Below are 15221 nucleotides of genomic sequence, written 5' to 3'. Positions count from 1 at the left end.
TGAGTTCTTTCTCTCCCCCACACAGCTGGGAGACAACCCTGAATCACAACTACTGTTATCGGAGCCTTGTGACTTCTGGGTCATATGAAACCTCCCATCCTGAGCCCTTCTGGGAATCTCTTAGAGCCAGAAACTTCCTTTGCCTTACAGAACTGGAAGGCCTATTTCTCCTCTGGGACCCCTCTCCTAATGCTGCCTATGATGCTGTACCTCTGCTAACATTCTGGGAACTGAAGGTCAGCCTCTACCTTCAGGACCCCTGTGTTATTACACATGGTGGCTCTTTTTTAGGGCCTCATCATGGCTGCCTATGGCCAAGAGCCTCTGGCTCTCCTTTTATTTATGTACTTTATGTGTATGGCTGCTTAGTCTGTATGTACATTTATTTGCACACCAGAAGAGGGTATTGGATTCCACGGGACTACAGTTACAGATGGTTATGAGCCACCATGTGGGTGCTGGGAATTGAATTCAGATCCCCTGGAAGAGCAGCCAGTGCTCTTAACCAGAGCCATCTCTGTAGCCTGCCTTTGGCTCTCCTAAAGAAGCTCTTTTGAAGGGTGATCTCACCCTCAGCTTCCTTTCTACAAACCTGCTATACAGTAGTTACAACACATGCCCTGCTTTAAGAAACATGCTGGGTCCATCAGTCTCACCAACTTTTCAGGGACCAGATGAACAGGGAGAAGAAGCAGGCAGCCAGAGAGAAAACAGTCCAGCAAGTAAGTAAGACCTTACTGAGCGAGGCTGGAAACAAGCTGGGGCAGGCAGCAAAGGCCCAGGCACTCCTCACCTCACGTTGCGGTCCTGGCAGGCTACAGCCACATACTTCTGCGTGATGTCAATGTCCATGTCATACAAGGTGGTCTTCTCTGCGACATGGTGGGTGCGGACAAAGTGCAGCCCGTCCGAGGTCTGGCAGGGCAGGCAAAAACTTCAGAGGACATCCTGACCAACTCCTGACCTTAGCCCCAAGGAGGCCACCCCACTTACCTGCTGGGCACTACGAAAGTAGATGCTCTTGTCGGCCCCACAGCTGATCATCTGGACATCTCTGGTGCCTGGAGGAGGAGGCAGGGGTTGGACAGGGCTGCCCTATGCTACACAGGAAGGAAAATGGGGAGCTAGGAAATCCCATTTCAGGGCAAACAACCAATTCTGCTAGGATCAGAAAGGTTCCTAGCGGAGGGGAGGCCTCTTAAGACACGAACTGTGTGTGCAGGTCTGGGCAGGGCAGGGGTACAGAGGGGACAGCATTTTGAGAACTGGAGGTGGTGGTGCATGTCAGTTATTCTAGCCCTCTGTAATACAGCAGTTGGGAGCCTGAGGCAGGAGGAACTCAAGGTCTAAGCCAGTTTGGCTATAGATCCTGTCACAGAACCTAACACAAACAACTAAGAGCCAGAGATGATGCTTAGGGGTACAGCCCCTGGAGAGTGTGCTCATGGCTTCAGCACTTCGAGATAAACAAAAGAGCAACAGATGAAAGCCATGTGTGTGACCCATGCCTGCAATCCCAGCATGTGGGAGATGAAGGTGGGAAGATCAGCTCAAGCTCAGCCTTAGCTCCATAGTAAGTTGGAGGCTAGTGTGTGCTACACTCCGGAGTCTTGCTATATAGCTGAGGATGGTATTAAATGATCCACCTATTTTCTTTCTTTCTTTTCTTTTCTTTTTTTTTGGAGCTGAGGATCGAACCCAGGGCCAAGCGCTCTACCACTGAGCTAAATCCCAACCCCATGATCCACCTATTTCCACCTCCCAAGCACTGGGACTACAGACCCATGCTACCATACCTGGCTAGACATATATTTTACAGAAGGTTAAAATACTGCATCCGGTATCTTCCTCGGTCACTCTCTACCTTATTTATTAATTTATTGTGTACACAGCGTATAGCGTGCATGTGGAAGTCAGAGGACAACTTGCAGGAATTGGTTCTCTTCTCCCACTCGGTGGGTTCCAGAGATTGAACTCAGGTCACCAGGCTTGGTGCCAAGTACCTTTTCCAGCTAAGCCATCTTGCCTGCCTATTCTACCTTAATTTCTGAGATAGGTCCTTCCTCTTTCACTAAAGCTGGAGTTCACTGATTAGCTAGACAGCCCCCAGAATCCTCATGTCTCTACCTCTCAACACTAGGAATATAGATGGCTTTTTATGTGGGTGTCAGGGATCAGAACTCAGGTCACCATGCTTACAGAAAAGCATTCTGCCTGCTGAGCCATCTCCTCAGCCTCTGTAATGGTCCATCTGCACTGCCAACTCAGATCGGAATCACCTGAGTACCACACCACTGAACACGTCTGTGAGGAAGTCTGTAGAGGTGTAACTGAGGGGGATGACCTACCCTGAATGTGGGCAGCACCATATGGACTAGGGTCTTGGACAAGCCCCAGCATGCACCTCTCTCTGACCCTGACTGTGGATGCTGCCTCCTACTACAGTCATACCTTCCTGCCAAGAACCGTATCTTCTCCTAAACCGTCAGCCAAAACAAATCCTTTGTACGTTGTTTCTGCCAGGTACTTTGTTAAAGCACAAGAAAAGCAAGCTGCCAGGCTGGTGTTGGATTCCTGAGCCCAGCAATCCTCTTGCCTTTGGAGCACTGGAGCTACAGGTGTGGCACTGCACTGGCCTACTCACTTTTTATTTATTTTATGTGTACGTGAGCTGGCCTGCACGGATATATGTGTATCGCATGTGTGCTTGGTGCTTCCAGAGGTCAGAACAGGGTGTTGGGTGCCCTGGACTGGAGTTGCAGATGAGTGTAAGCCACCATGTAGATGCTGAGAACCAAGCCTCGGTCCTCTGCAAGAGCAAGAGCTCTCCACCCGAGGCATGCCAGGCATGGTGGCTCTCACTTTTCACCTCAGCACTTGAGGGGCAGAGGCAGGTGTTCCATCTCTGTGTTCCAGGTCAGTCAGGGATACATAGTGAGACCCTGTCTCAAAAACAAAACAAAACACCCAACCCCTGAGCCATCTCTCCTGCCCCCTATTCACTTTTAAAAATAACCTTACTGACATCAGTTTTCATAAATCAATAAACCAAAAGCCCAGCCTTCAGATCCACGGGTTGCTACTCCTGTCTCTGTATACCACAGGACATGCCATGGTTCCCTGCTAACAAAGGGGCTGTCTGCTGAGGTCCAGCAAGAGGGAGGGAAGGCGCTCACCAGCAAACTTAATGGCTGTGATGGAGGAAGAGTGGTCGTCCAGGGTCTGCTCCAGGTTGTAGTTCTTCTCCACATTTAACACATGGATGAGCCGGTCCCGACTGGCTGAAGCCAGCAAAGTCACTCCTGTGAGTGGAGAGGAAAAGTGGGCTGCCAAAGGCGCCTAGATGCTCTGCCTCCCACATAAGCGGGCAGATGGAGATGTACAGTCCTGGATCCAGAGCCGCAGCTAAGCAGCCCCAAACCAAGAAGGGGCAAGTCCTTGGCTCTGGGGGTCTTCCCCCAGGACCCCCAGAGCCAGTTGAGTAAAGGCAATTCTTGATGTGTGTGCCATGCTTACCAGTAGTAGACACTTTTGCACACCACAGCGTTCCTTCCTGGTGAGTCCTACTCTGTGGGATGCCATGGGAAGCCCAGGCACTCTCTTAGCCTCACTTAAACCACGCCCCAGCTCTGAGTCTTGGCTCTAGGCCTCAGCCAGGCTTTGCTGACCACTTTCCGCCACCGTCCTTCTTTCACTGGGCCGTCCCCCTCACTGGACCCTCAGACTATGCCTGCCCTGACACCCAGCAGAGCTGAGTTTTTAACAACACAGCCTGAAGCCAGGAGGGCTCAGAGAAGGTCTAAGAGTTAAGAAACAGAAAGCCATTCTGATGGGCAGAGGGTATGGAGGATGGAAGAACGAGACCCGGCATGGAGAGCCACTGTTTGCCGTGTCAGGGTGTACCTCCACCTAGACTGGCTAACGGACTGGTGTGAACGAGAACGCTCCACACCGGCTCAGGCATTCGAGCACTGGGTCCCCAGGGGGCAGTTCTGCATGGGGAGGGTCTAGGAGGCAGAGCTTTGCTGGAGGAAGAGCATCAGTCACGGGACCACCTCCGAGGGTTATAGCCTCACCCTACTTCCTGCTCTCTCTGTGAAGATAAAATCATCAGCTAACTTCCTGTCCTTGTCACGTGCCATGCCTTCCCTGACATTAATGGACTCTATCCCTCTGGAACCATGGGGTAAAATAAACTCTTCTAGAAATTGTTTTTGGTCATGGTATTTCATTATAACAGCACAAAAACAACTAATACAGATAGGATACTCCAAAAGTATATTGTCTGAACCAAATGATAAGGAATCAGACAAACTCAAAACTGGGAAATTCTACATGACTGGCTTGTTCTCTTCAGAAAGCCAAAGTCCAAATACCAAGTTAAGACTGTGCAGGTGCTCCAGAATAAAGATGATAATAAAGCCAAGACACTTAAGAACGTGCACCGAGATTAGAAACAAAGGTTCTATGAAAGACAATACTGGGGAATTAGCAAAAATAAAGTTAGGAACATTGTCTAAACAACATCATGGTATCAAAATGGAATAAACAGACTAGATAAGTACAGCAGTGTTTTATATGTGTGTATATATAAACAGATACATACACGTGTGTGTATGTGCATATATGTATATGTATGGATGTTTATGACCAAGATGGGACCCAGGGCACCTACAATGCTAGGTAATGCTACACCAATGAGCTACACCCTAGCACGCTACAGTCATGTGAATAGAGATGCTCTTCTTAGGGTACTGGAGGGTCAGAGGACATCATGCCTGAACTCTCACATCACCCAACAAAAACACAAAATGTGTACGCCCTTATTTTATCCTGCACGTAGCATACACATATACACAGCACAATGGAGAGAGGAAAGCCGAGGAAGTCATGTAGATAGACAAAGGGTTAGACTGGATTAAAAACCTGGATCTAGATGAAAGATCTCTAAGTACTTGCCATCATATTCTTGCAATTTTTCTGTGGGCATTTAACTTTTTAAAAGGAACACCTGACAGCCTGTCCATCCGGAAGATGACGAGCTTATATTCACATGCTCACTCACCCCTTCAGCTGGGGCCTTGAAGAGGCCCTGGGACCAGCACGAGCCTGCAGCTGCCTTGCTCTGTGCAGTCCATGCCAACCTGGCCAGTCTAGCCGTAGGGCCCTTCCTGGACTCCCACCAGTTCTGCTTTCTGTGGCTCGGCTCACCTGTCTCAGGCTTGGAGTACTCCAGGCACAGCACCTCAGCATCATGGGCCTCCACCTTGATCAGCTCATCCATGAAGTGCAGCTCGTGGATCCTGGGAGACACACACTGCCAACTGTACCCTGCCCACAGCCCCTCGCCTGGCTCTAGGCCAGTACTGAAGTCTTATTGCATCAAGTAGTCTGAGATGCCCGACCACAGCCTCCCATCCAGAACATGGCTGTGGTAAAGGGAGCAGGGACAAGGAGACCACAGCTATGAACCTCTTGTAGTTCAAAAGCCAAAACATAACCCCAGGGACTGAGGATAGTCCTCTGCTGCACATTTTTGCAGAGCTAAATTTCAAATAGGCAGTCTGAGGGAAAGGGCAAAGGCCAGAGACCATATTCATGTATTTACCTCTTTTGTTTTCTTAAAAAAAAGATTATTTATCCCTTTTTTTGGCAGGGGTGGGGATGGGGGTGGGATTGTAGAGGGAGTCCTCAGTATTTAGTCCTAGCTGGCCTGGTACTGGCTATGTAGACCAGGCTGACCTCAGGCTCACAGAGACCTACCTGTCCCTGTTTCCAACTGCTGTGATTAAAGGCATGTGCCTATTTCTTTTTTTTTTTTTTTAATTAATTTATTTATTGTGCATTGGTGTTTTTGCCTGTGTAAGGGTGTCAGTTCCCTGGAACTGGAGTTACAGACAGTTGTGAGCTGCCATGTGAGTGCTGGGAATTGAACCCAGGTCCTCTGGAAGAACAGTCAGTGCTCTTAACCACTAGGCCATCTCTCCAGCCCCAATGTGCCCATTTCTTAAAAAATATATGTTTTCATCGTGTGTGTGTGTGTGTGTGTGTGTGTGTGTGTGTGTGTGTGTGTGTGTGTGTCTGCAGAAGAGGGCATCAAATCTCCTAGAGCTATAGTTAAAGTCTGGCAGTAATGAGTTGTCGGACATTGCTACTGGAGACCAAACTCTGGTCCTCTGTGAGAACAGTAGGCGCCCTTAACTACTGGGCCATCTGTCCAGCTCTTCGCTTCATTTTCTTTCGATAGAGCATGCACCATCATGTTTCACTCATTATCCATTCTTTTTATTCCCTTTTCTTTTTAAAGACAAGGTTTCTCTATGTAGCCCTGGCTGTCCTGGATCTCTCTCTGTAGACCAGGCTGGCCTCAAACTCAGAGATTCTCCTGCCTCTGTCTCCTGAGTGGGGATTAAAGGCGTGCACCACCACATCTGGCTCATGCCTCATTCATAATGTCTCAAATGTAGACTGCCCTTATTTTTACCACCACAGCTCCTGCACTGTCTACTGTGTGAGTTTTAGCCCATCCTTTTCTGGTCTTTCTCACCTCAATAACCCATGTATATAAAAGAGAAGTAAAACTGGGCTTACATACAGCAGGCTCTGCAAGGGGATTAAATCACCAGGTAAACACAGTGCTCAGCCACCACCAGGATGGGGCGTGTTTGCCATTCACGGAAGAGCTGTCACCATGAGCAATGACACACGCACCTTGCTTAATGCGTGACTGATATTACAACTGTCAGTATTTAAACATCACAGGACTCCACAACGAAAAACTAGGACAAAGAGATGGTGGGTAAGGGTGCTTGCTGCCAAGACTAGTGACCTGAAGCTCCAGGAGCCACACTGGAAAGAGCTGACCCTCTAAGGTTCTCTTCTGACTCCCACACTTGCACTATAAGATGCATGTGTGCACTTGCACACGCACGCACGCATGCAATAAACAAACAAACAAACAAATAAAAAGAAGCTGTTCACTAGGTACCCCATGGTAGCTAGCTGCCCCTTTATGGGCACACGATTTGCAGTTTCTTCCCACTTGCTCTGTCTCTTTCAAGACTCAGACGGCCACAGCTGCCACTTACCATCTTACACCAGGTCTCTTGGACAGAGCTCATGCTCTGCTAGCACCCACTAGCTAAGCACGATGGCTGCTCACGCCTATCCTACAATCCTAGCATGCTAGAGGCTGAGGCAGGAGGACTGACACAAGTTCAAGACTAGACAGGGCCACACAGTAAGTTCTAGGCCATTCTGGGATGCCTACAGTATGAGCCCCTGTCTCAAAAATGAAAATGGGGCTGGGGGGATAGCTCAGCGGGTAAAGCGCTTGCTGAGTAAGCGAGAGGATCTGAGTTCGGTGTAGAGTGTGCCTCTAACCCCAGGGCTTAGGGCTGTAACAAGGGTCCCGGGGGCTTGCTGGTCGCCAGTCTAGCCAAACTGGTGAGCTTCTGGGTCAGAAAGAGACTGTCTCAAAAGTATGTACAATCAAGTGATAGAGGCAGACATCCAGTCTTGACCTCTAGCCTCCATACAGGCATGCACACCCACATACACACCCACACCCACACACACACCCACACACACACACAGACAAATAAGTAAATAATAAAATAAAAATGAAGACAAATCTGGACATGGTGGTACACACCTGGAATCCAGAACTCGGGGTGGGAACAGAAGAATTGCCATATAAGACTGTCTCAAAAACACCTCACCGGGGCTGGAGAGGTGACTCAGCAGTTAGCACTGGCTGCTCTTCCAGAGGACCTGGGTTTGGTTCCAAACACCTATGTTGGGTGGCTCACCACTACCTATAACTTCAGCTCCAGGGGACTTGACACGTCTTCCGAGGACACACGGACACGGACACGGACACCAACCACCTGCGCCCGCCCTCTCAGTGCACCCACCCCCTGCAGCTGGCTCCTCCCACTGACACTTCAGCCTCGGTGCCCAGGGAGGAGGCCATTCCACGCAGCTGCTCAGGTCCTGACAGCCACTATGACCTCAGGCCTTCAGGAGTTGAAGTCCTGGGGTGCTGCTGGTAACTGGATTACTACTCATGGTCTCCTATTCCCAACCAGCAGCTGAGGTGCCAAGACCAGGACTCCTCCCCAGTGCCCTGAGAGCCCCAGCTGGGGCCAGGAGGTGAACACTAGCCACCACCAGGGCCACTTGCCTCAGATTTCCACTGCGGTCGCCTGAAGCCAAGTGTTGGCCATCAGGACTGACCTGCATGACTCGAACCCCAGCTTTCACATCCATGGGTGTCCCATTCTCACTGCCCCGGTCTGGGAAGTGAGACATGTCCTGCAGGTGTTGAATGTCATTCTCCACATATACCACCTTCAGCAGGGTCTGTGGGAAGAGAGGCTAAGGTCAGCTTGCACGGAGCTTACAGCACCTGAGTTCAGTGCGTCCCATGGCAGGGGCCTGAGTCACAACTCAAGCCGGGAGCGGGAGCTTCTCCTCCACTCAACTCCAGTCACTGCATTCCCGTCTTCCTTGCTGCTAGACGAGGTTCTGGGCACTGAGGAGAGCAAGTGGGAACGCATCTGGCTGCATGGGGCTGACCCAATGGCTCGTGAGGATGACAGCTATCTTCTCACATGACAGAATGAAGAGACGGGAGGCCTCCGAGTCTCTGAGAGCTTCCTGGAGCTAGATAAGCTACCTCCAGACTTCTATTTTAAACATGTGTATGAGTGTTCTGTCTGCATGTATGTACATGTCCCATGCATGTGCTGTGCCCGAGGAGCCCAGAATCAGTCACTGGATCTTCTAGAACTGGAGTTAACTGATTGTTAACTCTCACAGAGTGCTGGGAAAGGACCCAGGTTCTCTTCAAGAGCAGCCAGTACTCTTAACTGCTGAGCCATTTCTCTAGCCTATAATCCCCCCACTTTTTTTAACATTTTTTTATTTTTATTTCGTGCACATTTGTGCTTTGCCTGCATGTATGTCTGTGTGGGAGAGTCAGATCCCCTGAAACTGGAGTTACAGGCAGTTATGAGCTGCCATGTGGGTGCTGGGACTTGAACCTGATTCCTCTGGAAGAGCAGCCAGTGCTCTTAACTGCTGAGCCATCTCTCCAGCCTGCCCCCCCTTTAAAAATACAAACCCTGAGCTGGGCAGTGGTGGTGCACGCCTTTAATCCCAGCACTCGGGAGGCAGAGCCAGGTGGATCTCTGTGAGTTCAAGGCCAGCCTGGGCTACCAAGTGAGTTCCAGGAGAGGCGCAAAGCTACACAGAGAAACCCTGTCTCGAAAAACCAAAAAAAAAAAAAAAAAAAATACAAACCCTTTTATGCATCAGAACACCACACTCTCACAAGAGTTGTAGGGCGTTCTTTTCCTGTTGTTGTTATTGTTTTTAAGACAGGGTCTCACGTAGCCCAGGCTGGCCTCCAACTCCTGACCCTCCTACCTCTAATGACAGGTGTGTGACACCACGCCTGGCCAGTTTTGCATTTCCTCTCCTGAAGAAGACAGTGTTATTGGCTGGGGAGGGAAAGTAACAAAGGAGCAGTTCCGTGCATCTCCTGCACTAAAGGCTGCATTACTGCCGCCACACTGACCTTTGAAGGTTTTCCCAGTCACCAAGTTTGGTGTCACCTCGGGGCCTTTGCAGTTATTCCCCAGGGGTGGAGTCTGCCCCCTCCTCTTTTTACCCCATCCCTCTGTACTGTGGCGGAAGTGCTTCTTCCAGAAGGCTCTTGCGATGGCACGGGCTAGTGTTACACGTTAGTAGCGCCCTGTCCTTTTCTTTCATGGTGCTTCCTGCACTGGTGTTTGCATATGACTTCAAGTTATCCAATCACTGTCTGCCTCTCACGAGACTTGGAGGGTCACAATAGCAGAAGGGTGTTTTAACATAAAGTACAATACATACAGAGATTCGGTCCTCAGCCACCCAGGAAAGCTCCCTTGCTCACCTAGCAGGACTGACCAAAATGTCTTCAGCAAACTGTTTCTCCCCAGCCTCCATCAGACACCACACCACCCCCAACCCCCCACCCCCCCTCCTGCTAGCACACCAGCTGAGGTTTCCCGTGTGACAGCTACTTAGATGAGGCAAGTCTCTGCCTGGCTCTGCCCATTGTACTCTCCTTGAGTTGTGACGCAAGACTTGGAAGCAAGGTCATTTTCAGTGAAGGTGCTGGCTGGATCGCCTGGAGTGGCCACACACACACACACACACACACACACACACACACACACACACGGCACATGCACACATGCAGGCACACACACATACACACACACCACAAACACACCCTCCCCCCACATACACAAACACACATACACACACAGACACACAGACACACACACACACACACACCCCACACACAGCAGAAGTCAGGTGGAAAAAGAGAAGACTGATCATGCCACCACCACAGAAAGGGAGGGAGAAAGAAAGAGAGCAACACAAGAAAAGACAAGAGTGCCCCATCTCGGTTCCTGGTTCCTGCCCCTGGGGAAACCTCACATTTTGTTCCACAGGGAAGACTTCCCTGCTCCTAGAAACCAGACTACAATGAAGCAACTCACGTCACTGAAGATGTTTTTCTGCCACTGAGTGTCAGAGCTGCTACCCATATTCCAGAAGCGGATGGTGTTGTCTGAGGAACAAGTCAGAAAAGACCCGGATGGTAGGCAGGCTCTCTGATCTTCAAACTCAGGATACACCTGCAGTCCCAGAGAACAAGGAGTGCTGGGGTGATGGATGATGACCATGTACTGCTGCACGTGGGCAGAAATCTAAGCTAAAGCTTGAGATGGTGGTGGACCATGCCTGTAATCCCAGCAGTTGGGAGCTGAGACAGGAGGATCAGAAGTTCATGTCAGACTTACCTACATACTGAGTTCAAAACTAGCCTGGGCTACATGAGACCTTGTCTCAAATAGAAAGAAAGAAAAACCAGCCAGGCAGTGATGACACACGCCTCTAATCCCAGCACTCGGGAGGCAGAGGCAGGTGGATCTCTGAGTTCAAGGCCAGCCTGGGCTACAGAGTGAATTCCAGGACAGCCAGGGCTGCACAGGGAAACCCTGTCTTGTGGGGGGAGGGGAAACAAGGAAAAAAGAAAGAAAAAACATTTTGAGGACTACTTAACAAGATCTTGCCTCAAAACAGAAACAAAAACAAAAAACAAAAAACAAACAAACAAACAAAGGCAGGAGCAGTGGTGTAAGCTAGCACTTGGGAGGCAGAAGCAGATGGCTCTCTTTGAGTTCAAGGCCATCTAGGGCCATACAGTGAGACCCTGTCTAAAAGTGTGTGAGTGTGTGAGTGTGTGTGTTTCCCAGATAGAAACAAAAATAGAAAGAAAACAAAACATGTGACCATTTTCAGAATTGAATAACTGCCATTCTTCAACTCTGGTATATATGATGTGGAAAAAAGCAAATGAATAACAGGACATTCTCATTCTGTAACTTTCTGTGCCTTTGACAACTAAGAGTCACCTTAGTGTCCTTAATGATTTAATAACTGGCAGGATGGGGATATCCTTGATGGTAGGGTACTTACATAGTATAGATAAAGCCCTGGGTTCAGTCCGCAGTAGCAAAAATGAAAGCAAAATCTAAACAACAAAACAAAAATATTCATGCCAGTTCCCACTGAAAAATGAACAGAGGTTTTCAAAAACTGGCTGGGTCCAGGCCTGGGACAAGAAATGTACAAGATGAAACGGAAGTATCTTGGTAACCACCAGCAAGGTGCTACCAAAGACTACCAGGGGGCTTCCAACCCCAGAAGCCAATGTAAAGAAGCTCCCATTGACCCAGAATGAACAATTGAACTCTAACAATGTTAAAGGTGATGGACAAAAGCATATTCCATATATTGAAACATATGAGTTTATATAATGCTATGAACTGAAACAACCAGGTATGTTCAGCAGGCAGAGAACCAATTGGTTGTCTTGGGAATGGGAAGTAAAGGGAAAGAATCAAGCATTATCCAGCCATCACTGCATGAAGTGTCTACCAAGTGACCAAATGTTACACAAAAAGAAGAGACTCATTAATGTGAGTGGGCCAACTAATAAAGAGAACCGATAGCATGAGAATATCCCATAGTGAACCCCTCAATAAGAAATGGATCTGGGGGCTGGAGAGATGGCTCAGAGATTAAGAGCACTGGCTGCTCTTCCAGAGGTCCTGAGTTCAATTCCCGGCAACCACATGGTGGCTCACAACCGTCTATAATGAGATCTGGTTCCCTCTTCTGGTATGCAGGCATACATGTAAGCAGAACACTGTATACATAATAAGTCTTAAAAAATGAAATGGAGGGGCTGAAGAGATGGCTCAGTGGTAAGACTGTTCTTCGAGAAGACCCAGGTTCAATTTCCAGCACCCACATGGCAGCTCATAACTGTCTATAATTCCTGTTCCAGGGGATCTGATGCCCTCATACAGACATACCTGCAGGCAAAACACCAATGTACATAAAATAAATAAATTAAAAAAATAAGAAATGGATCTGAGCATTGAATCTCAATATCTGCTAATAATGGTCAGCTTTTTCTTATTCTTTAAAAACAACTTTATTTTTATTTTATGCTTCTGAGTGCTTTGTCTGTATGTATGTACACCACGTGCATACAGTGCCCACAGAGGTCAGGAGAGGGCACGATGACCTGCAACTGGAGTTACAGGCTGTTATGAACCACCACTCACACCCAGGTTCTCTGCAAGAGCAGCAAGGGCTCTTAACCACCGAGCCATCTCCGTTCGGTCTCCGAACAGAGCTTCTGAACATCTTTTCCCTCCTTTTGTTCTCTTTATCACAGGGTCTCACTTTCCATACATCCTGGCTGGTCTGGAACTTGCTATGTACACTAGGCTGGCCTTGAACTCACAGAGATCTGGCAGCCTCAGCCTTCATAACACTGGGATTAAAGCACACTTGGGTCATCAATCCTGTCCAAGTTTTTCTTTTCTTTCTCTGAGACAGGTTCTCATATACCCCAGGTTGGCCTTGAATATTCTGTACAGCCAAGGATGACCTTGAACTCCTAGTCTGCCTGCCTCTACATCTCAATTTGTGTCTTTTGACACAACGGTTACATGGGTTCTCTAAGCTCCAGGGAATACATGAGCTGAGCCCCAGTGGAGACACAGCTGGACAAAGAGAAGGAGGGAAAGAGGGTCTCACCTCCACATTCCAGACGAAGGAGCTATGGAAGAGCTCTGACCACATTTTGCTGACTTCATTGATGTCCTTGACATCCCAGATATAGATGCTGTGGTCCTTATAGACACAGGAGAGCCACTCGTGGATGGGGTCAAAGGTCAGTGCCACTGTATCTGGGTAGACTGCTTCTGCTTTTCTGTGGAAGAGGAAGCTACCGAAGCCATATGGGTTAGTCACCATCAATGCCAGCAAGCCATTCCTGCGTCTCTGTGGCTGGCCATCTTTCTATTCTATTTCCATGCCCTGTCCTCTTTTTTCTTTTGCTTTGCTTCTAACGTAAGCTGCAAACTGAAAGTGCCTAGGTCTGGCCATGAGAGCACATTCTTTTTCATGATAATGACTATATTTATTATTTATTGCTACATTAGAAATGAAAATAAGCTGGGTGGTGGTGGCGCACGCCTTTAATCCCAGCACTCGGGAGGCAGAGCCAGGCGGATCTCTGTGAGTTCCAGGCCAGCCTGGGCTACCAAGTGAGTTCCAGGAAAGACGCAAAGCTACACAGAGAAACCCTGTCTCGAAAAACCAAAAAAAAAAAAAAAAAAGAAAAGAAATGAAAATAAGACTGTGAGAAGCTACAAAAGCATGCAGCTTCATGGGGATCACGAGACAGTGGTGATATCCACTGTAGTTTGGTTAAAATTGGCTTGCCCTGTAGGTGGTGCAAGGACCACACACTTGATGGTCATCAGTGGTGAGATAATCAACAGCACCTTCCATCTGGAATTTACACACCAATGAAAACACGGAAAATAAATTCAAAGCCAAGTATGGTGGCGAACATCTTTAATCTTAGCACTGGGAGGTGGATGCAATTGGATCTCTAAGGTCGAGGCTAGTCTGGTCTACAGAGAGTTTAAGAATAGCCAGGGATGCACAGAGAAGCCCTGTGTGTGTGTGTGTGTGTGTGTGTGTGTGTGTGGTGGGGTGGGGTGGGGATAAATTCAAGGGAAAATTGGCTACTACTACAGCCAGGAAGTAGAAGCCATCAATGGTGTCTCAAGTCTCTACAGACACAGGTTAACAAAGTCCAGTCTAAAAAGGAAGAGTCCTCTGAGGGCATTCCGAGTTGCTCTTTTTCAAATCCTGGGGGTTTGTTGTTGTTTATTTTGTGTGCAGGGGTGCTTTGCCTTAATGCATGTCTGCATCATGTGTATGCTTGAGACCCATAAAGGCCAGAAGAGGGTACCAGATCCTCTGGGAGTTAGATTATTATGAGCCTTGATGTGGGTGCTGGGAATAGAACCCAGGTCCTCTGGAAGAGCTGCCAATGCTCTTTTTTTTTAAAAAAAATTTACTTAATACGTATACAGTGTTCTGTTTGCATGTATCTCTGCAGGCCAGAAGAGGGCGCCAGATCTCATTATGGATGGTTGTGAGCCACCATGTGGGTGCTGGGAATTGAACTCAGGACCTCTGGAAGAACAGCCAGTGCTCTTAGCCTCTGAGCCATCTCTCCAGTCCGCAGCCAGTGCTCTTAATCACTGAGTCATCTCACCAGTTCCTTGTTTTATTTTTGTTTTGAGATAGGATCTTACTATATAGCTGGCCTGGAACTTGCTGTGTAGACCAGGATGGCCTTGAACTTACAAAGATCTGCTGCAGTGTGTGCCACAATGACCAGCTGAGTTACTGCCTGATTATCATTTCTACTCCCATTCCATTCACCCCAAGATCCTGTCCATTTCCGTCCAGAGGGAAAATGAGCATCTTCCTCAGGCCTCCTCTCTTCTGTCTGGCCTCATTAAGAACTGACCCCAGCTGGGCGGTGGTGGCGCACGCCTTTAATCCCAGCACTCGGGAGGCAGAGCCAGGCGGATCTCTGTGAGTTCGAGGCCAGCCTGGGCTACCAAGTGAGTTCCAGGAAAGGCGCAAAGCTACACAGAGAAACCCTGTCTCAAAAAACAAACAAACAAACAAACAAACAAACAAAAAAGAACTGACCCCAGCTGCAGGGTAGGGCTGAGGTAGGGCGGTCCTAGACCTTGGGTCTCCTACAGGCTACAGCC

General features: G+C 48.6%; 1 protein-coding gene across 1 annotated transcript in view; it reads right to left on the bottom strand.

Annotated features, from left to right (window-relative positions):
- The window catches only part of Wdr62 (WD repeat domain 62), a 42545-nt gene that overhangs the window by 13839 nt on the left and 13485 nt on the right, over window positions 1–15221 (bottom strand). Inside the window, exons 9-15 of the mRNA XM_059275107.1 lie at window positions 13174–13363; window positions 10557–10694; window positions 8186–8364; window positions 5212–5303; window positions 3177–3302; window positions 994–1061; window positions 794–915 (exon numbers count right to left, since the gene is read on the bottom strand). Of these exons, the coding sequence (XP_059131090.1) occupies window positions 794–915; window positions 994–1061; window positions 3177–3302; window positions 5212–5303; window positions 8186–8364; window positions 10557–10694; window positions 13174–13363 (915 nt within the window). The remainder of the gene's footprint in view (window positions 1–793; window positions 916–993; window positions 1062–3176; window positions 3303–5211; window positions 5304–8185; window positions 8365–10556; window positions 10695–13173; window positions 13364–15221) is intronic.

Source organism: Peromyscus eremicus, chromosome 1, assembly GCF_949786415.1.
Source record: "Peromyscus eremicus chromosome 1, PerEre_H2_v1, whole genome shotgun sequence".
NCBI lineage: Eukaryota > Metazoa > Chordata > Mammalia > Rodentia > Cricetidae > Peromyscus > Peromyscus eremicus.
This window is presented reverse-complemented; position numbering and strand designations above follow the sequence as displayed.